Consider the following 27,881-nt stretch of genomic DNA (forward strand, 5'->3'; position numbering starts at 1 on the left):
GTGGCCGAATGGGCGTTCCACAAAGTAGGTTATGTTCTTTAAAATTTCAAAAATCGGATTCTTCCCTTTTTCCTGCTCCAATTAGGAATGACGATGGCAGATCCAATTCCAGACTTTTGAGAAGTAAAATTTTCCAATTTCTTGGAGCTGTTTTGGAGAATTTGGTTCCAATTGATTTGGCAGCTCCGAGAATGCACTTAGTTGTTCTTGGCAGAACCCTAATCCTATATGATGCTTGATAGATAAAGGAACTAAGATCAACCCATTAAGCATGGATCTGATCAAGGGTAGGGCCCAATAAATTTCTTTTAGGAAGGAGCCAACAGACACGTCAATTAAGCATTTTCTACAGTCTATTTGTAAGACCCTACTAGGTAAGACTCAGCAGTAAGTTTGGGACCACAGATAAACAGTCCTCATGATAATAATAATATGAGGGAACCTTAAGGACTGATTTTCACAGTTGCAATAATGGCATTTCACATTATTATGATGCAAGGAAAGTAAAAGGACATATTTTCCTTTTTTCTAATATTGTTTGGTTGCCATTTGCCATTCACATGACAGTCCACTCTATAATTTCTAAATGTAAAGGAAAGTAAAGAAATGAGAATTTCTTTCTACCTCTATAATGTACATCCAAACGGATCCTTACATAGAAATAGAAAAAAGTAAAATATATCATTTTCCAAGTAAAAACAAAGAAGAAATAGTAAAAATTTGTTTACTTTTCCTTTATGTTAATTTGGGAGGAAATTCAAAAGGCAATTATTTGGCAAATGTACCACCCTCGATATTTGATCCAACAACAGCTTCTCAAAAAGTGAGGTATTGTTGGATCAAATATCAAGGATGGGATGATGAGTACATGTTTGTAAGCCCTCTCTTCATATAATTTCTCTAGACATGAATGGCAGCCAAAAGAAAACTGAGAAAGTAAATATAATGTCATTTCACTTTCCTTTCCCAAGAAAACATTATTTGACTATTTCAGTGGCAACCAAACGGACCCAAAAGGAAATATAAAAAGGGAATGAAGACAATTCACTCCTCCATTTCCTCTATGTATACAAGTAAGTTGGGTGAGTGAGACTAAACATGGCTCCTCCTCTGAGTCCAAGATTAGTGATCCCCATCGACTTGAAGAAATCCGCACGCGAGCAGAAAGTTCCCCTCCACAACCGATGGCACCCCAACATACCGCCGGTTGCAGAGGTTAAAGCAGGAGAAGTTTTTAGAATTGAGATGATGGATTGCAGTGGGGGCGGCGTCGGACTAAATGACTCCGCCGAAGACATCAAATTCTCTGATCTTTCCATTGTAACGCCACCCCTTATCTTTCTTACTTCCTTTTCATATATAGCACACATTTAAATTCATCTTTTTGAATACAAGTTTATGATGCACTTCTATTACATCCACATCCACCAATTAGAAAATTAGGACCACTGATAAACATTAAACTTGACGTGCTATATGTAGTATTCAACTGTTTGTACTTGAAACTAATTTTGAAAAATAATAAAAGATAATATGAAGAATTATGTGGGTATTCTTGAGTTTTTTGGTTTTTACATATTTTGGGATAAAATAATTTCTATTGTTTTCCTACTATTTTCCATTGTTTTTTTATAATGTTTCAAACAGGGATTTTTATGAGAAATTATATGGTGCCCGGTAGGGCATGCCCTTATAAAAGAGTGCCTCCCTTGATATTTTATCTAACAGCATCCCCTTAAAAAGATGAAACAGGGGTTTGTTGTTGGATCAAATATCAAGGGTGGTGCAACTTGCACGCGCATGCCCGATCGGACACCATATAAAAACTATTTGTTTATAAAGCCCTTATCTGTCGGATATTCCCGAATTAGTCATTTAAAGTTATGAAAGGCCCAAAACACTCAATATTTTGTTAAACCCTTCTGACATCAACAGAAACATCATTCAGTCTCCATTTTCATTACTGGCGTGTTTCATGAGGTTCTTTTGGTTCGTCTGGTATTTGAACCGACAGAAGTCATAGAACCTTGGGTTCCTTTCTATCTTGGCTGTCGGAAATACCTAGAGACGGATGGATGCCTGACACGTGTTGAAAAACTTTTTGGAATGCTAGCGGCTCTATACATAGTCGGTTTGGTTTGGATTGAAATCTTTCTGTGAACCCAAAGTCCTTGGGTTTGCTTCCGAGGGCGGGGAAATGTCCCTCGGGGAAGATCTCGGAATCCCCAGCATAGTATCTTGTGGTTTCCATTTTTCTTGGAGGGTGAGATTGTTGGGGTTCCACGCAAATGCAAGTAGTCCCACATCGGATGAGTGAAATGGATGGGGATGGGTTATAAGGGCATAGGCACCCTCCCTCTAACAGCTAGCTTTTAGACGTGAGTTCTACCCGGTCAAATTCCCTACACATCTATGTCCCATGAATATGGTACAACTGTCAGAGTCCGACACAGGTATTGGGCAGGTACAAGTGTCCGAATCCAACACAGGTATTGGGTGTCAGATTTGGCTAACTTCGGAAAAAAAAGTATTGGTAGATTCACCAATATATTTTAATCAATTCTAATTTTATTTCTTTTACATGATAACATGTAATATATTGGGAATTTTAGTAATTAAGTAAATACAATATTTTATTTTCATGAAAAAAATTACTATTAAAATAGATAAAACACAAAACATGATAATTGTAAATTTGTTACAATAGTATTTAGAAAAAATAGATGAAGGAGATCTAGAATTGTTGATGAGAATTCTGAAGTATTAGAATCTGAAACGTGTCCAACACGAGTACATTGCCTGTTTGGAAGAATCCATGTAACATAGGGGCCATGAATAGTATCAGGTTTCTGTCTTTTAAGGATTTAGGTTCAACTTAGAAAGTCTATAAGTCAACATGAATCATATCAGTCATTACTACAACCTGCAAAAATAGACATAGCTAATCTATAGCAGATGATGTCCAAAAGGAACTATGGCAGAATATTAATGGAAATCAAAACGGACCTCATTGCATGGGCTAGAAAGGAGAAGTTACTACTATCATACCCACTGTGCGCCTGTTTTAAGGCAGGGAGGCAGTGGATGTAATCATGTAGGGGAACCCCACCGACCCACACACACACACACCCACACACACACACACAGAGAGAGAGAGATGATGTCCCATAGTAGAATGTTGGGACATCTGGAAGTGGCCATATGAGACTGAAACAGATCCTGTCTAAACTGAACTAATGAACCTGAAAGGGCTACTAGAGCATACCATTTGGAGAAGTTGGGTTGTTTTCCTCCTTCAGACTGTCTTTTGTATACCAGAACCATCTGATACTTAGTGAATTAACATTTGAGCTCTTCCTACTAATTAATGTATTGGTGGTCATATTAGTGTGTGGGTGGTGTAATTATAGTGTCTAGGTAAGTTAAGTGCATTGCAAATATTATAAACATGGGATGGAAATTTTTTAGGGGTCTTGTAAAGTTTACCTGGCAAATAGAACAGATTAAAAATAGTTTACCTGTCATAACTATGCATTTAAATTTTTTGAATTTCAGTAGTAATTATACATTGAATTTTCAATTTCAGTGATCATTTAATAGCTTAACAGAAGATTGTTTTTCTCATTTTCATGATGCCAAATCTTTGAGGGCTGAAAATTACATTCCACATCTGGTAAATTCTGTAAGCACATTATTATAAAAATGAAGGATTATAAAGTATTGAGTGATAAGGCAGTAATGAGACAAGAAATACAGTACTGAGCTGCACATATTCTATAGAATATGGATGCATTTCATTTTCATTCCTGTTTTGCCAGGATAACAGTTGAAGTTTTCATTAACATCTCTCAATGTTTGAAAAGAGTCAATACTAAGATGAGGTTACTCAAAGAACAAACACTAGTAAATGTTAAGAGGGCTTTTACATGAAATTTGGTGAGAACAACACTTCTATGAATTTCTGATATTGTATTTGGTGCAAATGCACTCTCTTTTTGTCTGTCTTATACATTACAACATATGCAGAACAAGTCTTCCAACGTTCAACAAAATTTTACTATTCACATCCTTATGTTTGAACTTTCTTATTGCCACAGAAAACTCTATTATTCTCATGGACAGAGCTTGTTGGGAATGGTAACATATGAACTTCTAAATTGGAGTGGTGCAAATATCAATTTCCTTTTACATTATACAGCTTTGTCATGAGAATCAATTATACAAATGTTGCTCAACAATCATGCCGCCGTTTTCATTTACAAAAGATTACTTACAGAGTTCACCACCTTGTTTGGCTACTTGAACAGCTAAGACTCATCACCATATCTGCCTCCTTTTAACAAGAGTTCACTTACTTTTAGAAGACCCAGCAATTGAATCAGTGTCCCTATTCATGCATCTTTACAGAATATGTTCACATTTTCCAGGGTTTGAATTTCATCACTCATGATCTAATGAAAATTCATTATGAAGAACGTATAATGCATACAAGAAATTCTATACTCCACCTTATAGCTAATTACCATAAGCCGAATCTGTCTATTTAATAGAGAATATACAGTTTAGATGAGAAGCTTTCCCTCTGTTCAAATTATTTTTTTCTGCAATGAAATCTAAGAGACCATAGCTTGTTCAACTATTTTCAGGTGCATTATCTCAGTGGGCCTTGTAGAGTTGTAGATATAGATGGGGTTCCAGCCAAGCCTGGAGATCTTCTTGCAGTTGAAATCTGCAACTTGGGCCCACTTCCTGGAGATGAATGGGGTTATACAGCAACATTTGACAGAGAACATGGTGGAGGATTTCTGACTGACCACTTCCCCTGTGCAACGAAGGCTATTTGGTATTTTGAAGGAATATATGCTTACTCCCCTCATATACCAGGTCAGTTTATCATATTTATTCTGTTTCTAGATAACTATAGTGGAAAAGCTTCCAACTTTAACAGGTCAACTCCCAACTGGTTCCACAATTTAACCAAACAGATAGAACAGATGTCATCTACATACAGTATGGTTCATATCATGTACTAATCATATTTGCTCAGCAGGTGTCCGATTTCCAGGTTTAACTCACCCCGGAGTAATAGGAACTGCGCCATCAATGGAACTTTTAAATATATGGAATGAAAGAGAAAAAGAACTAGTAGAAAATGGCCTCGGATCTTTAAAGTTATGTGAAGTTCTGCACTCACGGCCACTGGCAAACTTACCGACAACCAAAGGTTGCTTTCTTGGAATGGTATGACACTGAATACCAGGCATGTTCTTGCTGTCATACCAACATAATTACCAATTCTTCATGCATAGATTTATTATATCAAATGCAAATGCTTTCTCTTTCATTTGCAAAGAAATTTTTACATATTTACTAATGTAGCATGTTCTTATGCCGTACCATTTAATAAAAAGCGCATGTTCTTAGCATTTCCAGTCTAGCTCAGACAATATTTCCATTTTCAAAACTATCTGCTTCATAACACTTTACATAACCAAGATATATCGACATTCTACAGATAAAATTGCAGCTCCACTTGCGGCACTGTGGTTAAAGACGTACTTTACCAGTTAATGGCATGATTCTTATCCAAGGTCCCCTTGTCCTCATGCATGACAAGATTAAAATTAGGGGCTCATCAAAATTGTATTTAGACAACTGATAACCACAATTGGGGCATTAATTTCATTGTGCAAGTTATGCCAAAGTTTCATTGCTATTAAAGATAAAAAAGCAATGACCAAACCTTTGTCTTCAATACAAATATTCATAAAACACTCAGAGATTTGCTCAAACTGAAATCTTAGGTTATGAGTTGCCTAAATGTTAATGAATGTATGGGTACGCATATTAGGAGAAGATATTTCAATGGGATGCTAACACGGAGGAAAAAATATGGAAGTTGTAACATGCTGGTACAAAAGTTGGTTTATAATTTTTACAAAGTTCAGTACTGCTTCCCTATGATACCCATATAGGGATATGGATACATGCATTTTTTTTAATGGTAAAGGATTGTATCTATTAATAAGAAACGAGAGGGCCTGTGACGGAGGTGGTCTGTACATGATAGAGACGATACAGAGTAATATGAAAGCACATGCACAACTCAAGGAGGAAGATAATAAAAAGGTTCCTAGCCTATCCTTGTGAGCCCCTTCCCTAGCCATTATATTAGCTTCCCAATTTGCTGCTCTTTTGGCATGATGGAATGAAATAACTGAGTTCTTCACTCCGTCTCATCAAACCAACAAGTAAATCTCCAAGGAATGGAGTGGTTCCCCCTAAGCCACCTGATGATATTAAGAAAGTCCTCCTCAACTATTATTACCTGATCCATGAGGCTACGTTCTAGCAACCTTAATCCCTGCAGCACTGATCTAGCCTCCGCCTTGTTAGAGCCCATGATGCCAATAGGACCCGAGAAAGCCCACGACGTGGTCCCATTTTCATCTCTTGGGACCCCAGCAACAACTTGGGCCAATAAATAAATAAATAAATAAACTCCAGCTAGCCCAAGGTTCCCCATGCTAGATATCTAGAACATTGGACACGGTTTGTAATTGCGTAAAAAAACTATGACACTACACTGTGGAATCATTTCTATTGTGTATCATTGTACTTAATTTTCTTACATAAAATGTTTTAACCTCTTAACTAAAGCTATTATTGACTTCCTGTTCACAACAGATCCACTTGTCAATGTACTAATTGGATACTTCCTCTATATCTAATACAACTATGCAATATGCATCTAGCTGGCATCATGTTCTCTTTGCACAAAATGAACCTAGATTGGTTGACCAAATCCTTAATCCTAAACTGTAGATTCCAGAGGGCACCTCTGAATGGGAAAAGATCGCAAATGAAGCTGCAAGGACGATCCCAGGAAGAGAAAATGGAGGGAACTGTGACATCAAGAATCTCAGCAGAGGCTCAAAAATATACCTTCCAGTATTTGTAGATGGAGCAAATTTTAGTACGGGCGACATGCACTTTTCTCAGGGCGATGGTGAAGTCTCCTTCTGTGGTGCTATTGAGATGAGTGGATTCCTAGAGCTCAAGTATGTATCCTACATATATCTTGATAATGTTCTTTACTTTGTCCCAATGGAGTCCAGTGCGACAGTAAATTTGTCTAGTAAAGAACTCTTAAATGTTTATGACATAATGCTGCAATAGCCCTAAATGAAGAAGGAAGCATCTAAGTGCATTATATCTACTTAGTCCATACTCCATTCCATTAGTCGCTTTATCTTAGCTATTCTCAAGGTTTATTCGTAGCAAAAGAACTTTGATAAGTTTAGCACATTCATCAATCATTATCCATTCTAATCATAGGTAAACCCAAATTTTATGTGTACAAGTATCTATGTTTAACTCAAAGCACATCCATCATGTCATTAGAACCCTATCACTGTCAGGAAGACACACCATTACATGAATTTGTGTCTCTGTAAAAAGTAAAAAGTACATATTTCTTTGACAATGTACTGCTCGTACTCATAAGGCCTCATCATAACTTGCAAGAAAGTAACATTCCTTCGACCTTACTAAAAAGTACTGGCAAAATCCTTGGACTCAGTGCTACCCTGTATTTGCAACCAAACCAAGTCAACTCAATAATCACCCAAATCTGATCAAGTGGGTTTGAGACCAAGCCCACATATTAGCTTACAAGATCTAAATTTTACACACACAAGACTGAGTAGAACCATAGTTACCGGATTCACCATCCGCCCTCCGATCCATGATCCGGGGTCGCACGATCCGAAACGTGGTTCACTAACGACCCGGATCGCCAAAAATGACGAACCGCGGCGACCCGCGCGCGAGAGAGAGAGAGAGAGAGAGAGAGAGAGAGAGAGAGAGAGAGAGAGAGAGAGAGATGCATATAGACTAGAAGAGAGAGAGAGAGAGAGAGAGAGAGAGATGCATATAGACTAGAAGAGAGATGGAGAGAGCTACAAATTTTATATATTTCGGGTTGAATTGGAACTAGAGCTTTATTTTGAAAAAAAAAAAATGTAGGGCATACATGAGGTTTTTTTATTTTTTTATTAAATGGATGTAGTATGGACTATGGAAGGATATTCATATATTCCAACCGAAACTTTCTTTTTGAAAAGATATGTATGACATACACGAGGTTTTTATATTTTTGTATTAAATGTGTGTAGTGTGTAATGACATTCTTGTAAAAATATATGAAATTATATATATATATATATATATATATACCCTCATCGTACCGCATACTGGACTACCATCGTACCCCGTACCCGTTCCCGTACCGCGTACCGGAACGAACCGCGTTCCAGGTAACCTTGAGTAGAACGACCTAATCAACTAACACAATTGAAGTGCTTTTATTATTAAGATAAAGATCCTTTCAATTAGACCATCACAATAGTTGACTAGTTAACCCTTTCAACTTGCCTTGCACAATTCTAGGGATCATGAATGTGGTTTGGATGTCAAAACCTCTACTCAACTGCAAATGTTAATTCTCAGCCAGGCTCTGAACTTTTTCAGTTTGGTTTTGTTTCATGTTTCTGAGAGTAGCCTCTTCAAATAAGGGTTCAGAGACCGCTCCTGGTGTTCGAATTAGTCATTAATGGTAAACAACATTGGTACAATGCACACAAAAATGTATCCAGCTTGAATTTACCTAAAAGTTTCTGTTTGTTGATGTGTCTTACTTATTTAACTCGTAACAGTCTCAAGCATTCTCCATTAAAACCAACAACTACATGGCTCAACAAGAATAATGATCAAAACAGTCATGCAGAAGCCCAAAGTTATGATCAAAATCATATAACACCAGTCAAAAATATCCCATAGAGTACTTTCTACCCTTTCCCCTTAGACATGCTAAGCTGCTACAACACCATCAGAAAAGGAAAAGAGTTTACCCAACATAAACACCTGGAATTTTCACAAAAATTCTCTTCCTCCCCTAATATCCAAAATCCTCTTCCATTTAAAAAAAAAAACCCAATATCCAAACTCCACTTCATTAAAATACTATTGTCCTCCATGTCACAAGTCATATGCTATATACCAATGAGACTAACTTGGGAATTTCTAGTAGTTTCCTGACAAAGTTATATTTTTTGTTTAGTTTCTGTAGGGTTTCCTGACAATTGAACGCCCATTTCACGGGTTTTACTCTTTTCCTTTGTTTTCCATTTTGCCACGTCAATTTCTTTTCATTTCCTTTCCACAGAAAACAAATGAATGGATCCCAAACGACTGTTGATGGGATTTTCTAAAAGATAGAAATTTGTAGAGTTGCTTCAAGGCGCGTAATCACTTTCCTTAAGACAAATTTCAGCCCCACCAGTTGTGTGCAAAGGGGATCCGCGAATTGCCTCCAAGATACAACGAAGCCTTGTAGGAATGTCCTACAAATGTTTAATGACACTTTGCACAAGTGGAACCAAACCCAAAACACCTTTCAAGAACTTCAAGCCTTAGAGAAAAACACGAAAACTGTTTCTGCAGAAAACAATCTTCTGTGTACTGTTTTTATGAACAAATTAACTTGAAAAACAATGGAGTAAGAGATTGCTAGAGAGGGAAAGAAAGTACAGTAATAACTGATTTTTCAGTATATAGAAAAGACAGATTTTTGCTCTTTTTATAGAGCATTAGATGTCTATTCATTAAGGGAAACATCCCTTCAAGACATCTCTTGGATTGGTTTGAATAATGACCATTTGATCAACACCCTTTGTGATTTAAGTGGTTTGGATCATCCACAAGGTGTTTGAAAAACATCCATGACTGTTAGGAACCAAAAGACATAAAAAAAAGTTGGAAAACGGAAGTGAAAAGCCATGTTCAAAGCCATGTTCCCTTCTTCCCAACAGATAGTTTTTCGAACATCAGTGGCCAACCGGGCTACCGCGGTCGCCCGCCGGCATGCTTCTGTCTATTTTAATTTTTACGATCCAAAGAACCGCGGTCGACCGGGCTTCCAGCGGTCGGTCGCCCGCCCATACCTTTCTGGAAATTGTTCAAGTTTCCAGTAACCAATCTGCGGTCGACCGGCCCTGTCTTAAAATTGTTTTTATATTTTAAATAAAACTTGTGAAAATTCACTTGATTTTCCAATGTCATTTTGAAAAATCTCTAACAACGACAACCGCTTCTCTTCACCTCATGTGTTGAATGCTTTGGCAATTATGAAGAAGAATGCATACACATATTTGGGTTTTCGCTAAAATTTCAAATTATTTATATGGACATAGATTAAAAACTAATCCTCCAGTTAAAAAATCTCATGCGAGGAGGAATGAAGGAATACCTGACCCCAATGGGTCCAACACCTCTGCACGTGAATCCGATCTTCGAGATCGGCCCTGTCGAGCCTAGATTCTCCGAATGGTTGGTTTTCGAAGGCATCAGTGTCGACGAGAGCGGTAAGCAGCACTATCTGGACGCGAGTGTCGCGTACAAACGCGCAGTCCTCAATGCCACTGATTACCTCTCCAAATTCGGATACTCCAAAGAGCAGGTCTTCCATTTCTTCCTTAATCAATCTCAAAAACAAGAAACTCTAGAAATGATTATGGTTTTGTTTACATTTTTGGTCTTTATATTGAAGATGATATATGATGGTTTTGGTGACACAGATGTATCTTCTGGCATTGTTGATTCTCCAAATGCTTGTGCAACTCTTGCTATTCCAACTCCCATTTTTGATCAGGTAGTTACTTTTAACAGTTGATATTCTCACTCCCTCTTTTTATACTGAGAATTTATATAGTGGACGGCCGTGCATGCTCGTGCAGCCCAAAAAAAAGTGGGGCCCAAATTTTTGGGTGATCTAGACCATTTATTTGTTGGGCCCTGATGTAGATGTAGATAGGGTGTGCCCTTGTCCATAGGATGATCCTAACCCTCCGATTTTTGGATGGACGTGCAACCCCAAAGTTTTTTTGGGTGACTAAACCGTTCACTTGTTGTGCCCTGATGTAGATCGGTTGTGCCAAGAAAATCTTCTCCATGCGATGATCCTAAGTCTCCAATCTAGGAAAATTATTTTAACAACATTTTTTCATGTTTTATTTATGTAATGAATATTTGTGTACATGCAGGATATTCGTCCTAAACCTAGGAAATTGCCGGTGGGGCCGCGCCTGGTGAGGAAACCGGACGTGCTAAAATGCACCTACGATGGGAATTTACCCATCACAAAAAATCCTGGGGGTTCAATGTAAATTGTATTAGGTTAATTGCACCATTCGTACATAAGTACTTTCATCCATTGACAGAACATAGTATTTATTCGAGTGTAGGAATTGCCCAATAAGGGTATAGTGCACCGTAATATGATGCATTGCTCTTCGTATTGTATGCTTCAGCCCTATTGTGTGATTGGCCCTTCCTCGTTTAGCTCCACCTTGGATTGCCCGTGCTCCAGAAATTGATCTAATCCTGCAATCTTGACCTTCCAATGAGAATGGGCAATGTACAAATTGGGGAAAAGCTTATATATCTATGAACAAAATTTTTGAGCCCCACCTAGAGAGGCCATAGCCTTTCTAAAGTTATAAAGAGATAAATAACAGTGGGAAATGATATCAACCCTCAAATGTTTTGATATCACCCTCTCCTAGCTTGTCTTTTAGTATTTAAAAGGCTGTCAACAGTTATTACAGTTCCCAAAAACGCTCTCACAAGCCCACTAAACACTAAAAGACAAGCAAGAAGAGCGTGGATATCAAAACATCAAAGTGCTGATATCATTTCCAATAATAATTTGCAAATGTCCTATTAGTTACGGCTCATTCAGAGTGGGCATGCTCTCTTGGGGAGTAGGGGGTTATTTTACGCCGGGTAGGTAGGAGAGTAGGAGAGTAGATGAGAAGGGAAGAGTTGAGAAAAGGGTTATTTTATCCCACCAAACGGGATATTAGTACTTAAAATCAGTGATATTTGTTGGGTCAAAATGGGGTACCAATCTCATGCTGACATGTAGTGCGGGGCCCAGAAAAACTTCCAGTCAGATGCCACCCAATTGCATTGCCAATCTGGGTCCTTGGCAGAAATCCAAGTCCTCAGCTAGCTGGCACCTTAAAATACCGACGTATAGAGATACGGCTCGCAATTCCCGGTATACCGAACACTGTCCAACATCACATCAGCCACCACATCACTGACCCATAATTCTAGGATGACAGTATGAGACCCATACTTACACCCATGCCAGTTTCCATTACCGATCCGCAAGTCCCGAGACCTCCACTTGTAAAAGGAAAACCCCACTCTGGTTTAGAGGTAATAACACAATGCAGATACATGAGGCCGACCATCCTTCTCTTAGATTCCGAGCACTCCCTTTTCTAGTTCATCTCCAATGTGCTGCCTCGTCTGACTTGAGTGTCGAAGGGTTTCCCCGACCTCCGACTCTGGGCATTCCTGACTATGTTCTCTGAGCGCAGGACACCGCCGACCACCCATCCACTGCAACTAGACCGAGGGACCCATCCGAGCACTAGGTCGGATCTGAACATCAACAGATTGGCGCCCGAGAGGTACCGGGGCATATATATAGCAACTTTCCAACAACTCCCATGGCTTTTTCAATCAATATTATGCGAATCTAAAGACCTACTCTAAAAAAATATCATGTAATATTTGTTTACCAAGGGTGAGAGAAGTATCGGGGCAGTTCGGGTTGGGTCAAGTTGCCCGAGATAGCATTCCCTCAACCCTAGCACGACTTGACCCGAGCCTCGGGTTGAGGATGCTCAACCCTAACCCAACTCTAAATCTCTCAACCCTAACCCAACCCGCTTAACCGTTTTTTTTTTCAAATCAGGTTGGGTTGAGTCGGCTAGGTTTAGGTTATGATGGGTGTTAAATACGGAATGACCGTAGGATCTTGCCACGTGTCATTTCCTTATCATCAAAATCTCAGCCATAATCACTCATCATCACGGTTATGAGAAAGGTTACACACAAGATTAGCCACCCATGCACGCCGTTAATTTCCTACAACGATCAGAGTGCAGCCCAATTTAAGAAAAGAAGGCATTTTCTCTAAAATGATTAAGATAGTCCATGTGGCATATAATAAAGGGGAATTGCATGCAAAGAAAAAGGATAAATACGTTACAAGGCTTCCCAAGAGGGGGAGGCAAGATCATGAAAAAAGAAAAGGACCCAACCAGACAAAAAGACGCCATTAAAGACAACAAAGAGGCACCAGTAAAGGCAAGCCTTAATTGCCTATTAAGGCTGTCTATACTAGGGGAGAGTGAGGAAAAAGGTGTTGGACCCCGTTCCCTCCCCCCCTCGAACCCTATGTCTAGTTTGACCACCCAAACAACAGAAAAAGCCCATGTTCGATTCTGGTAACCTATCCATCCATTTCATTAATCATGCCGTTTATTTGTACGATTGAGCCGAAATCTAGCTTGGGTGTCGAAGTGGTCGTCCGGGACCCACCCCGGACAGCCATGACCCCGTTTATCTGTGATTGCAGATACTTGACGGAGGCCCTCTACACACCGTGCGATCATAGACTCAGATTCCGACACCATCAGATTAGCATATGGCAAAATAAAAAAAATAAAAAAAACATAACCCTAAGATATTTAAAGTCATGATAAAATTAGAGGACGGACGTTGGGTTCAGATCAGGTTGCCCAAGGGCACAACTCTAACTCAATCCGAAATTAAATCAGGTTGGCTTTTCCAACCCAACCTGAGGAAATGCTAACCCAACCCTAGCTGATATCGGATTGAACCACAGGTTCAAGTTGTGCCTGACCCAAGTTGCACTGCTAGAGAGGACAGGTGAGAACGAGATTTGAGAGGGCCCGAGTGAGGATAGCATGTGATGGGCTTGGTAAACAGAGAAAATTAAAATTAAATAGGATTTTTGTTACGTGTTTTCCAACCCCATCCCATGCTCTCCCTTCTTTTATCTAGGTAAATAAATATTCCATGAAACTTTTTGCATGGTTTCCAAACATGTCCTAATGTCTCCATGTGGAGATTAAATTTTTTTTCAATCATCCTTGAAATAACAACCATTTGGGGCCATATCCAACATTATTATTGGCCATGTATAAGCCGTTTAGATGCTTCCCACCGTATCCATAAGACTACATCCATTAGATTAACATATGTTCTCTTTACCTCTTGCCACTTTTTTCTAAGAGTAAAGTTAGTAATATGATCAATGGTAAAAAAAAATTGGGTCCCATGGGGGATTTATGTGAAACCACAATCATTGATCTTGTAGAACATCATGAAGCGAGCCACATGGCCTTGGTGTCATCTAGACCTGGCAAGAAGTGACCTGGACCCGTGGGTCGACCTGGCCCACCGGTAATTTCTGGGTCCAGGTCCGAGTCCGGGTCCCAAAGGAGTGATCTGTTTTAATTTGACCCGCGAGTCTACCCGACCCATCCAAACTAGTCCAGGCCAGGTGGACCCGCTGGTGCCCATTAAAAAGAGAATATTTTTTGCGTAGAGGATGTCCGTTAAAAAGCGGAATTCTTTTTGGGGGAGAGGATGTGAAAAATATGTGGAATCTGTGAGGGCATTTTCGTCAGCAAAGAACTGCAACAAAGGTGCTGCTTGGTGTTGCTTTTTCTTCCTGTCATTTCATGCCAATAAAGAAAAGAAATTACCTTTTTCTTGTCATTGCTGCTGATTGCTTATCCCGAGGCAATAATGGTAGCAATTACCCACACAATGTGTGGGTATCTAGAAAAACAGAGTCAAAGCTATTAAAGAGGGAGAAAAAAACAAAAGAGTTTTTTTTTTTTTTTTTAAAAAAAAACAAAATTCTTAAAAAAAAAAAAAAAAAAAAAAAGGGTGACATGCGGGTCAACCCGGCCCGTGCGGCTGGGGTCCGGGTCCACCAAGTAGTGACTCGTAAAATTCCGGGTCATTTTTTATCCGGCCCACCCATTTGCCAGGTCTAGTGTGGCCGAATGGGCATCCCACAAAGTAGGTTGTGTTCTTTAACATTTCAAAAATCAAATTCTTCCCTTTTTCCTGCTCCAATTAGGAACGACGATGGCAGATCCAATTCCAAACTTTTGAGAAGTAAAATTTTCCAATTTTTTGGAGCCGCTTTGGAGAATTTGGTTCCGCAGCTTCGAGACACAGAAAGGGCAATAGTTAAAAACATGCACTTAGCTTTTCGTGGCAGAACCCTAACAGACATTGTCAATTAAGCATTTTCTACAGTCTATTTGTTTAAGACCCAACTAGGTAAGACTCAGCAGCAAGTTTGGGACCAGAGATAAACAAGTCCTCATAAGAATAATAATATGAGGGAACCTTAAGGACTGATTTTCAGAGTTGCAATAATTGCATTTCACATTATTATGATGCAAGGAAAGTAAAAGGACATATTTTCCTTTTTTCTAATACTGTTTGGTTGCCATTTGCCATTCACATGACAGTCCACTCTATAATTTCTAAATGTAAAGGAAAGTAAAGAAATGAGAATTTCTTTCTACCTCTATAATGTACATCCAAACGGATCCTTACATAGAAATAGAAAAAAGTAAAATATGTCATTTTCCAAGTAAAAACAAAGAAGAATTAGTAAAAATTTGTTTACTTTCCCTTTCTCTTAATTTGGGAGGAAATTCAAAAGGCAATTATTTGGCAAATGTACCACCCTCGATATTTGATCCAACAACAGCTTCTCAAAAAGTGAGGTATTGTTGGATCAAATATCAAGGATGGGATGATGAGTACGTGATTGTAAGCCCTTTCATCATATAATTTCTCATGACATGAATGGCCGCCAAACGACACTGAAAACGCGAATATAATGTCTTTTCACTTTCCTTTCCCAAGAAAACACTATTTGACTATTGCAGTGGCAACCAAACGGACCAAAGGATATAGAAAAGGGAATGAAGACAATTCACTCCTCCATTTCTTCTATATATACACGTAGAGTTGAGTGAGTGAGATTAAACATGGCTCCTCCTCTGAGTCCAAGATTAGTGATCCCTATCGACTTGAAGAAATCCCCACGCGAGCAGAAACTTCCCCTCCACAACCGATGGCACCCCAACATACCGCCAGTTGTGGAGGTTAAAACAGGAGAAGTTTTTAGAATTGAGATGGTGGATTGCAGTGGGGGCGGCGTCGGACTAAATGACTCCGCCAAAGACATCAAATTCTTTGATCTTTCCATTGTAACGCCACCCCTTATCTTTCTTACTTCCTTTTCATATATAGCACGCATTTAAATTCATCTTTTTTAATACAAATTTATGATGTATGGGACCTCTTTATTTTGGACTTCTTTGATTTGCTTTTGATATGACCTCAAAATTTTTCCATATTTTTGAATACAAGTTTATGATGTACTTCTATTACATGCTTTCTACGAGTCTCTTTAAACAGTACTTTTGCCTGGAAGACCCTTCTCAAGCACCATATTTGCCCGGGTGACACTCCGGCCGGCCGCCGGATATTGCTTTGCATATCCGGATTTATTTAGTAAATAATGCTTCCAAAACAGCTGTTTATAATATTTTACAGATAAGGGATTTAGTGGTAAGAAATGCTACAAACAAAGCCGTTTGGACTTTGGAGTAGTGGCCAAAAAAGATTGATAAAAATAGACAAGCATTATTGAAGGCTCCTGACCACTCTTTTGATAAGAAATGGGAGATGATATTTTCACCCCTCTGAAGTACGCATTCGCCCCCTTATAACTTGAACAGTGGACAACTTTAACGCTTTTTGACGTCAAATCGCGTTAAAAGGAGGCGAATGCGTACTGCAGAGGGGTGAAAATATCATCTCCCTAAGAAATATGGCACCCCCATTTGTCCTCTACTACTTGTAGTTCTCTCTGTCTTCTTTCTCAGGGAATCTAGCCATTCAGTCTGACTTTGAAATGTAATACATAGTCTCCCTAGCCTTCATTTGGGTCAGTCATGGCTCCTCCCACTCCAAGACTGGTAATACCAATAGACCTAAAGAAGGAGCCATGGGAACAGAAGCTACCCTTCCGCAACCGCTGGCAAATGGTATCAGAGGACAGGGCGTGGTAACCGTGGTTTGCCTCCGAGGGTGGGGAAATGTCCCTCGGGGGAGATCTCGGAATCCCCAGTATAGTATCTCGTGGTTCCCATTTTGCTTGGAGGGTGAGATTGTTGGGGTTCCACACAAATGCGAATAGTCCCACATCGGATAAGTGAAAGGGATGGGGATGGGTTATAAGGGCATCGGCACCCTCCCTCTAACAGCTAGCCTCTAGGCATGAGTTCTACCCGGTCAAATTCCCTACACATCTATGTCCCATGAGTACGGTACAAGTGTCAGAGTCCGACACAGGTATTGGGCAGGTACACGTGTCGGAATCCGACACATGTATTGGTTGTCAGATTGGCTAACTTCGGAAAAAAAGTATTGGTAGATTCACCAATATATTTTAATCAATTCTAATTTTATTTCTTTTACATGATAACATGTAATATATTGGGAATTTTAGTAATTTAAGTAAATACAATATTTTATTTTCATAAAAAAATTACTATTAAAATAGATAAAACTCAAAACATGATAATTGTAAATTTGTTACAATAGTATTTTTTTTTTAAAAAGATGAAGGAGATCTAGAAGTGTTTATGAGAATTCTCAAGCATTAGAATCTGAAACGTGTCCAACACGAGTACATTGCCTGTTTGGAAGAATCCATGTAACATAGGGGGCCATGAATAGTATCAGGTTTCTATCTTGTATGGATTTAGGTTCAACTTAGAAAGTCTATAAGTCAACATGAATCATATCAGTCATTACTACAACCTGCAAAAATAGACATAGCTAATCTATAGCAGATGATGTCCAAAAGGAACTATGGCAGAATATTAAAGGAAATCAAAACGGCCTCATTGATGTCCACTAGTAGATTGTTGGGACATCTGGAAGTGGCCTTATGAGACTGAAACATATTCTGTCTAAACTAAACTAATGAACCTGAAAGGGCTACTAGAGCATACCATTTGGAGAAAGGTGGGTTGTTTTCCTCCTAACAAACATCTTCAGACTCTCTTTTTTATACCATAACCATCTGATACTTTGCGAATTAACATTTGAGCTCTTCCACCTAATTAATATATTGGTGGTCATATTGGTGCAAATATTATTAACATGGGCTGGAAATTTTGTAGGGGTCTTGTAAAGTTTACCTGGCAAAGAGAACAGATGAAAAATAGTTTACCTGTCATAACTATACATTGAATTTTCAATTTCAGTAATCATTTAATAGATTAACAGAAGATTGTTTTTTCTCATTTTCATGATGCCAAATCTTTGAGGGCTGAAAATTACATTCCACATCTGGTAAATTCTGTAAGCACATTATTATCAAAATGATGGGTTATAAAGTATTGAGTGATAAGGCAGTAATGAGACAAGAAATAAAGTACGAAGCTGCACATATTCTGTAGAATATGGATGCATTTCATTTTCATTCCTGTTTTACCTGGATAACAGTTGAAGTTTTCATTAACATCTCTCAATGTTTGAAAGAGTCAATACTAAGACGAGGTTGGTCAAAGAACAAACACTAGTAAATATTAAGAGGGCTTTTGCATGAAATTTGGTGAAAACAACACTTCTATGAATTTCTGATAGTTTATTTGGTGCAAATGTACTCTCTTTTTGTCAGTCTTATACATTACAAGTATCAATTTCCTTTTACATTAGACAGCTTTGTCATGAGAATCAATTATACAAATGTTGCTCAGACCAATCATGCCGCCGTTTTCATTTACAAAAGATTACTTACAGAGTTCACCACCTTGCTCATCACCATATCTGCCCCCTTTTAACAAGAGTTCACTTACTTTTAGAAGACCCAGCAATTGAATCAGTGTCTCTATTCATGCATCTTTACAGAACCCGTTCATGTTTTCCAGGGTTTGAATTTCATCACTCATGATCTAATGAAATTCATTATGAAGGACGTACAAGAAATTCTATACTTCGCCTTATAGCTAATTACCATAAGCTGAATGTGTCTATTTAATAGAGAATATGCAGTTTAGATGAGAAGCCTTCCCTCTGTTCAAATTACTTTTTTTCTGCAATGAAATCGAAGTGACCATAGCTTGTTCAACTATTTTCAGCCGCATTATCTCAGTGGGCCTTGTAGAGTTGTAGATATAGATGGGGTTCCAGCCAAGCCTGGAGATCTTCTTGCAGTTGAAATCTGCAACTTGGGCCCACTTCCTGGAGATGAATGGGGTTATACAGGAACATTTGACAGAGAATATGGTGGCGGATTTCTGACTGACCACTTCCCCTGTGCAACCAAGGCTATTTGGTATTTTGAAGGAATATATGCTTACTCCCCTCATATACCAGGTCAGTTTATCATATTTATTCTGTTTCTAGATAACTATAGTGGAAAAGCTTCCAACTTTAACAGGTCAACTCCCAACTGATTCCACAATTTAACCAAACAGATAGAACAGATGTCATCTACATACAGTATGGTTCATATCATGTACTAATCATATTTGCTCAGCAGGTGTCCGATTTCCAGGTTTAACTCACCCCGGAGTAATAGGAACTGCGCCATCAATGGAACTTTTAAATATATGGTATGAAAGAGAAAAAGAACTAGTAGAAAATGGCCTCGGATCTTTAAAGTTATGTGAAGTTCTGCACTCACGGCCACTGGCAAACTTACCGACAACCAAAGGTTGCTTTCTTGGAATGGTATGACACTGAATACCAGGCATGTTCTTGCTGTCATACCAACATAATTACCAATTCTTCATGCATAGATTTATTATATCAAATGCGAATGCTTTCTCTTTCATTTGCAAGGAAATTTTTACATTTTTACTAATGTAGCATGTTCTTATGCCGTACCATTAAAAAAAGCGCATGTTCTTAGCATTTCCAGTCTAGCTCAGACAATATTTCCATTTTCAAATCTATCTGCTTCATAACACTTTACTTAACCAAGATATATCGACATTCTACAGATAAAATTGCCGCAACACTTACGGCGCAGTGGTTAAAGAAGTACTTTACCAGTTAATGGCATGATTCTTATCCAAGGTCCCCTTGGACCCAGCATCATGTCACATGTGAACAGCTCCGCATTGGAAGCAACTGAATGACAAGATTTATTTTTATTTTTTTTAATGGTGACTGCATGACAAGATTAAAATTAGGGGCTCATAAAAATTGTCTTTAGAAAACTGATAGCCACAGTTGGGGCATTAATTTCATTGCGCAAGTTATGGCCAAAGTTTCATTGCTATTAAAGAAAAAAAGCAATGACCAAACTTTTGTCTTCAATACAAATATTTATAAAACACTCAGACATTTGCGCAGACTGGAATCTGAGGTTATGAGTTGCCTAAATGTTAATGAATGTATGGGTATGCATATTAGGACAAGATATTTCAGTGGGATGCTAACATAGAGGAAAAAATATGGAACTAGTAACATGCTGGTACAAAAGTTGGTTTATAATTTGTACAAAGTTCAATACTGCTTCACTATGATACCCATATAGGGATATGGATACATACATTTTTTTTTTAATGGTAAGGGATTGTATCTATTAATAAGCAACGGGAGGACCCGCGACCGAGGTGGTCTGTACATGATAGAGACAATACAGAGTAATATGGAAAGCACATGCAACACTCAAGGAGGAAGTTAATAAAAAGGTTACTAGCCTATCCTTGTGAACCCCTTCCCTAGCCATTATATCAGCTTCCCTATTTCCGCTCTTTTGATGTGATGAAATGAGATAACTGAGTCCTTCACTCTGTCTCATCGAACCAACAAGTAAATCTCCAAGGAACGGAGTGGCTCCCCCTAAGCCACCTGATGATGTTAAGAGAGTCGTCCTCCACTATTACCTGATCCGTGATGCCAATAGGACTCGAGATAGCCCACGACGTGGTCCCATTTTCATCTCTTGAGACCCCAGCAACAACTTGGGCCAAAAAAATAATAATAATAATATCCAGCTGGCCCAGGGTTCCCCATGCTGGATATCTAGAACATTGGACACGGTTTGTAATTGCCAAGGACATAGAATATCACTGTCAGGTTAGTCATGTAAAACATACCAATGTTTCTATGCATATTTTTTCCATTTTGTGTAACAATTTTTAACTTTCTTCTCCTAAAAATAAAATGAAAACTATAACACTCCACTGCTATAGTTATAAATATATAATACTGTTCACATCACATCCACTTGTAAATGTACTAGTTGGATCCTTCCTCTATATTTAATACAAATTATACAACATGCATCTAGCATCATTTTCTCTTTGCACCGCATGAACGAACCCAGAATTATTGACCAATCCTTAATCCTAATCTGTAGATTCCAGAGGGCACATCTGAATGGGAAAAGATCGCAAATGAAGCTGCAAGGACGATCCCAGGTAGAGAAAATGGAGGGAACTGTGACATCAAGAATCTCAGTAGAGGTTCAAAAATATACCTTCCGGTATTTGTAGACGGAGCAAATTTTAGTACGGGCGACATGCACTTCTCTCAGGGTGACGGTGAAGTCTCCTTTTGTGGTGCTATTGAGATGAGTGGATTCTTAGAGCTCAAGTACGTATCCTACATATATCTTGATAATGTTCTTAATTTGTCCTAATGGAGTGAAGTGTGGCAGTCAATTTGTCTAATAAAGAACTCTTTAATGTTTCTGACATATTTCTGCAATAGCCCTAAATGAAGAAGGAAGCATCTAAGTTCATCTCTATACATATACATAGCCCATACCCCATTCCATTAGTCGTTTTATCTTAGTTATTCTCATGGTTTACGGTTAGCAAAAGAAATTTGATAAGTTTAGCACATTCATCAACCATTGTCCATTCTAATCAAAGGTAAACCCAAATTTTATGCATACATGTATTTATGTTTAACTCAAAGCACACCCATCACATGTAAATAGAACCCAATTACTGCCAATCATCACCAGAAAGACATAACCAGAACACGAATTCGTGTCTGTAAAAAGTAAAAACTACATATTTTCTTGAGAATGTAATGCTCATACTCATAAAGGCCTCATCATAACTTGCAAGAAAGTAACATTCCTTCAACCTTACTAGAAAGTACTTGCAAATTCCTTGTGCTACCCTCTATTTGCAACTTAACCGAGTCAACTCAATAATCACCCAAATCTGTTCAAGTGGGTTTTTGCTAAAATTTCAAATTATTTATATGGACAAAGATTAAAAACCAATCCTCCAGTTAAAAAAATCTCTTTCTTTTTTCAGGTGTGAAATCATACGTGGAGGAATGAAGGAATACCTGAGCCCAATGGGTCCAACACCTCTGCACGTGAGTCCGATCTTCGAGATAGGCCCGGTCGAGCCTAGATTCTCCGAATGGTTGGTTTTCGAAGGCATCAGTGTCGACGAGAGCGGTAAGCAGCACTATCTGGACGCAAGTGTCGCCTACAAACGCGCAGTCCTCAACGCCATTGATTACCTCTCCAAATTCGGATACTCCAAAGAGCAGGTCTTCCATTTCTTCCTTAATCAATCTCAAAAACAAGAAAACTCTAGAAATGATTATGGTTTGTTTTCATTTTTGGTCTTTATATTGAAGATGATATATGATGGTTGTGGTAACAGATGTATCTGCTGTTATCTTGCTGCCCTTGCGATGGAAGGATTTCTGGCATTGTTGATTCCCCGAATGCTTGTGCAACTCTTGCTATTCCAACTGCCATCTTCGACCAGGTAGCTACATACATTATGGGTTGATATCCTCTTTTTTTCAAAATAGCACCTCTCTTTATTTAATGGGGTTTTTGCAAAAGAAGTCCTCTACTTTGCTCTATTTGCAAAAAGAGTGTTCTAGTTTGAAAATTTGCAAATAGAGTGATCGCGAGTCATTTTTGCAAACCAAGGTCATGCAATCAATTTTTGATCAAAATACCCCATGATAATGAATGATAAGTTTTGAATCAAAGGGTGGGAGTCTCATTTCTAAATATGGCCTGGTTGTAAAAATATGGCCCCACCCCATCAAAATATTGTAAACTTTTGGGCTCCACCATATACATGGGCTTGGGCGGAGATCATGGGACTTAACGGGAAGTGATATTTACGCCCCTTTTCATCACCAGGGACACCCAGCATCAGTGTATCAATGGCAAAAAGGATCCTAATGTACTTTATGTCAGAAAAATCCAGTGCTTTGGATTGCAAAGTACACTGGCAAATGGGTGTCCCTTGTGATAAAAAGGGGCGTAAATATCATTTCCCGACTTAACCCATCAAAACATGAGGAAAAATGGTGGGCCTCACCCTACCAAAACATATCAGCGAGCATCGCGGGTCTTTTGGTAGTATATTTGATTATATATGAAAAGAATATATTGCACGAGATCAAATTTATTTTATGGGATATTTTCTCATCATAAAGATGCAAAATAAATTTATTTTAACAACATTTTTTCATGTTTTATTTATGTAATGAATATTTGTGTACATGCAGGATATTCGTCCTAAACCTAGGAAATTGCCGGTGGGGGCGCGCCTGGTGAGGAAACCGGACGTGCTAAAATGCACCTACGATGGGAATTTACCCATCACAAAAAACCCTGGGGGTTCAATGTAAATTGTATTAGGTTAATTGCACCATAAGTACTTTCATCCATTGACAGAACATAGTTTTTATTCGAGTGTAGCAATTGCCCAATAAGGATATAGTGCACCGTAATATGATGCATTGCTCTTCGTATTGTATGCTTCAGCCCTATTGTGTGATTGGCCCTTCTTCGTTTAGCTCCACCTTGGATTGCCCGTGCTCTAGAAATTGATCTAATCCTGCAGTCTTGACCTTCCACTGAGAATGGGCATTGTACAAATTGGGGAAAAGCTTTTATATATATATATATATATATATATATATATATATATATATATATATGAACGAAATTTTCGAGCCCCACCTAGAGAAGCCATAGCCTTTCTAAGGGTCCGTTCACTTGATTTCCCGAATTGAGAAAAGAAAAGAAAGCACCGGAATTATATACGTGTAAAATCCAAAAATTGACGTGGAAAATGTTGTTTTCTTGCCAGAACGAGATTCCAAATCCGACCCATTTCACGTGACTTGCTTTCTTCCCTCACGAGTGAGAAAAAAGCACACGCAAGAAGTTTTTTTTCCTCCCTCGATACTCTCCTTCGAAACCCTTCCCTTTCTCGTCTTCTCCGGTGGTAACTGAAGATTCCGGGGAAGGAAAAGCCGCGGCAAGGTCCGCATCTCTCTCTCTCTCTCTCTCTCTCTCTCTCTCTCTCTCTCTCTCATTTTTTTTCTTTTTCTTGGGGTTTCAGACTCTCTCTCTCTCTCACTTTTTTCTTTTTCTTGGGGTTTCAGATCTAGTTTTTGTGGGTTTTCCAAGCCTCAACAAGTTTTGTTGGGACCAATTCCTCTTTCAGTTAGGTTTTATTGTGGTGTTTGTTACTATGTTTTTCATTTTGTAGGCCTCTAACTATGTCTTATTATGGTACTTTGGTTCCATGTGACTTTTCTATTTAGCTTTCCCGGCACAGTTTACATGGCAAGTGAACAGGCGCAGGAAACCTTTTCCATGGGTTTCTTGCACAACTGAACAGCCGCAGGATTCCTTTTCCAGCACAGTTTATTTTCCTTTTGCAGCACAGTTTCTTTTCCAATAATAATTTGCAAATGTCCTATTAGTTTCGGCACAATAAGAGTGGGCATGTTCTCTTGGGGTGTAGGGGGTTATTTTACGCCCGTAAGGAGGAGAGTAGATGAGAAGGGAAGAGTTGAGAAAAGGGTTATTTTATCCCACCAAACGGGATATTAGTACTTAAAATCAGTGATATTTGTTGGGTCAAAACCGGGCACCAATCGCATGCTAACATGTAGTGTGGGGCCAGAAAAACTTCCAATCAGAAGCCGCCCAATTGCATTGCCAATCTGGGTCCTTAGCGGAAATCCAAGTCCTCAGCTAGCTAGCGCCTTAAAATCCCGATGTATAGAGATACGGCTCACAATTCTAGGTATCCCGGACATTGTACAACATCACATCAGCCACCACATCACTGACCCATAATTCTAGGATGACAGTATGAGACCCATACTTACACCCGTACCACCGGCGTCCCATTACCAACCCGCAAGTCGGGAGAACTCCACTTGTAAAAGGGAAACCCCGCTCTTGTTTAGAGGTAATGACACAATGCAGGTACGTGAGGCTGCCACCCTTCTCTTAGATTCCGAGCACTCCCTTTCCAGTTCATCTCCAATTTGCTGCCTCGTCTGACTTGAGTGTCGAAGGGTTTCCCCCGACCTCCGACTCTGGGCATTCCTGACTATGTTCTCTGAGCGTAGGACACCCCGACGAGCCGACCACCCATCTACTGCAACTAGACCGAGGGACCCATCCAAGCACTAGGTTGGATCTGAGCAGCAACAAATTGGTGCCCGAGAAGTATCGGGGCATGTATAGCAACTTTCCAACAACTCCCATGGCTTTTTCAATCAATATTATGCGAATCTAAAGACCTACTCTAAAAAATATCATGTAATATTTGTTTACCAAGGGTGAGAGAAGTATCGGGGCAATTCGGGTTGGGTCAAGTTGCCCGAGATAGCATTCCCTCAACCCTAGCACGACTTAACCCGAGCCTCGGGTCGAGGATGCTCAACCCTAACCCAACTCTAAATCTCTCAACCATAACCCAACTCGCTTAACCTTTTTTTCCAAATCAGGTCGGGTTGAGTTGGCTAGGTTCAGGTTATGATGGGTGTTAAATACGGCATAACCGTAGGATCCCGCCACTTGTCATTTCCTATCACCAAAATCTGAGCCATAATCACTCATCATCACGATTATGAGAAAGGTTACACGCAAGATTACCAAGCCATGCACGCCGCTAATTTCCTACAACGATCAGAGTGCAGCCCAATCTAAGAAAAGAAGGCATTTTCTCCAAAATGATTAAAAGAGTACACGTGGCGTATAATAAAGGGGAATTGCGTGCAAAGGAAAAGGATAAATACGTTACAAGGCTTCCCAAGAGGGGGAGGCAAGATCAGGAAAAAAGAAAAGGACCCAACCAGACAAAAAGACGCAATTAAAGACAACAAAGAGGCACCATTAAAGGCAAGCCTTAATTGCCTATTAAAGCCGTCTTTACCAGGGGAGAGTGAGGAAAAAGGTGTAGGACGCCCGCTCCCTCCTCCCTTCGAGCCCTATGTCTGGTTTGAGCACCCAAACAACAGAAAAAGCCCATGTTCGATTATGGGAACCTATCCATCCATTTCATTAATCATGCCGTTTATTTATACGATTGAGCCGAAATCTAGCTTGGGTGTCGAAGTGGTCGTCCGGGACCCACCCCGGACCACCCTAACCCCGTTTATCTGTGATTGCAGATACTTGACGGAGGCCCTCTACACATCGTGCGATCACAGACCCAGATTCCGGCACCATCAGATTAGCATAGGGCAAAATAAAATAAAAAATGAAAAAAACATAACCCTAAGATTTTTAAAGTTGTGATAAAATTAGAGCACGGACGTTGGGTTCACATCGGGTTGCCCAAGGGCACAACTCTAACTCAGTTTGAAATTAAATCAGGTTGGCATTTCCAACCCAACCTGAAGAAATGCTAACCCAACCCTAGCTGATATCGGATTGAACCACGGGTTCAGGTTGTGCCTGACCCAAGTTGCACTGCTAGAGAGGACAGGTGAAAAAATAGATTTGAGAGGGCCCGAGTGAGGATAGCATGTGATGGGCTTGGTAAACAGAGAAAATTAAAATTCCTATTTAAAATAGGATTTTTGTTCCGTGTTTTCCAACCTCATCCCATGCTCTCCCCTCTTTTATCTAGGTAAATAAATATTCCATGAATCTTTTTGCATGGTTTCCAAACATGTCCTAATGTCTCCATGTGGAGATTAGAATTTTTTCAATCATCCTTCAAATAACAACCATTTGGGGCCATATCCAACATTATTATCAGCCATGTATAAGCCGTTCAGATGCTTCCCACCGTATCCATAAGACTACATCCATTAGATTAACAGATTTTCTTCTTTGCCTCTTGCCACTTTTTTTTTAAGAGAAAAATTAGTAATAGGATCAATGGTAAAAACAATTTGGGTCCCACAGGGGACTTATGTGAAACCACAATCGTTGATCTTGTAGAACATCATGAAGCGAGCCACATGGCCTTGGTGTCATCTAGACCTGGCAAGAAGTGACCTGAACCCGCAGGTCGACCCGTTCCACCGGTAATTTCCGGGTCCGGGTCCCAAAGGAGTGATCTGTTTTAATTTGACCCGCGGGTCTACCCGACCCGTCCAAACTGGTCCAAGCCGGGTGGACCCCCTGGTGCCCTCGGATGCCCGTTAAAAAGGGAATGCTTCGTTAAAAAGGGAATGCTTCTTGCGCAGAGGATGTCTGTTAAAAAGCGGAATACTTTTTGGGGGAGAGGATGTGAAAAATATGTGAAATCTGTGAGGGCATTTTCGTCAGCAAAGAACTGCAACCAAGGTGCTACTTGGTGCTGGTTTTTCTTCCTGTCATTTCATGCCAATAAAGAAAAGAAATTACCTTTTTCCTGTCATTGCTGCTGATTGCTTATCCCGAGGCAATAATGGTAGCAATTACCCATGTGTGGGTATCTAGAAAAACAGAGTCAAAGCTATTAAAGAGGGAGAAAAAAACGAAAGAGTTTTTTTCTTTTTTTTAAAAACAAAATTCTTTAAAAAAAAAAAAAACGGGTGACCTACAAACACATAAAGGTGGTATGATGGAAGAAGTACCACCCTCGATATTTGATCCAGCAACAGCTTCTCAAAAAGTGAGGTATTGCTGGATCAAATATCAA

At 39.3% G+C, this 27,881-nt stretch overlaps 2 protein-coding genes across 8 annotated transcripts; both read left to right on the forward strand.

Annotated features, from left to right (window-relative positions):
* Positions 1-1,037: 1,037 nt before the first annotated feature.
* On the forward strand, positions 1,038-11,368 carry LOC143854034 (uncharacterized). 7 transcript variants are annotated; one of them, XM_077363747.1, is made up of 7 exons: positions 1,038-1,320; positions 4,647-4,884; positions 5,051-5,241; positions 6,826-7,065; positions 10,274-10,526; positions 10,611-10,711; positions 11,103-11,368. In XM_077363747.1, exons 1-7 carry the CDS (start codon positions 1,099-1,101, stop codon positions 11,223-11,225), a joined length of 1,368 nt encoding a protein of 455 aa, XP_077219862.1. In that variant the 5' UTR covers positions 1,038-1,098; the 3' UTR covers positions 11,226-11,368. The 7 variants fall into 7 exon arrangements, with proteins under 7 accessions (XP_077219862.1, XP_077219854.1, XP_077219858.1 ...); XM_077363739.1 differs by having other exon boundaries at positions 1,039-1,320; positions 6,826-7,061; positions 10,288-10,519; positions 10,638-10,711; XM_077363741.1 differs by lacking the exon at positions 1,038-1,320 and adding an exon at positions 1,892-2,489 and having other exon boundaries at positions 4,628-4,884; positions 6,826-7,061; positions 10,288-10,519; positions 10,638-10,711.
* A 4,375-nt stretch (positions 11,369-15,743) lies between these two features.
* LOC143854069 (uncharacterized) lies at positions 15,744-23,763 on the forward strand. The gene is made up of 8 exons (XM_077363812.1): positions 15,744-15,834; positions 15,879-16,184; positions 19,131-19,368; positions 19,535-19,725; positions 21,365-21,600; positions 22,278-22,521; positions 22,638-22,745; positions 23,506-23,763. Exons 2-8 carry the CDS (start codon positions 15,963-15,965, stop codon positions 23,626-23,628), a joined length of 1,362 nt encoding a protein of 453 aa, XP_077219927.1. The 5' UTR covers positions 15,744-15,834; positions 15,879-15,962; the 3' UTR covers positions 23,629-23,763.
* Positions 23,764-27,881: the final 4,118 nt, after the last annotated feature.

Source organism: Tasmannia lanceolata, unplaced genomic scaffold, assembly GCF_043159265.1.
Source record: "Tasmannia lanceolata isolate RefF3 unplaced genomic scaffold, GAP_Taslan_0.1 ptg000020l, whole genome shotgun sequence".
Lineage (NCBI taxonomy): Eukaryota > Viridiplantae > Streptophyta > Magnoliopsida > Canellales > Winteraceae > Tasmannia > Tasmannia lanceolata.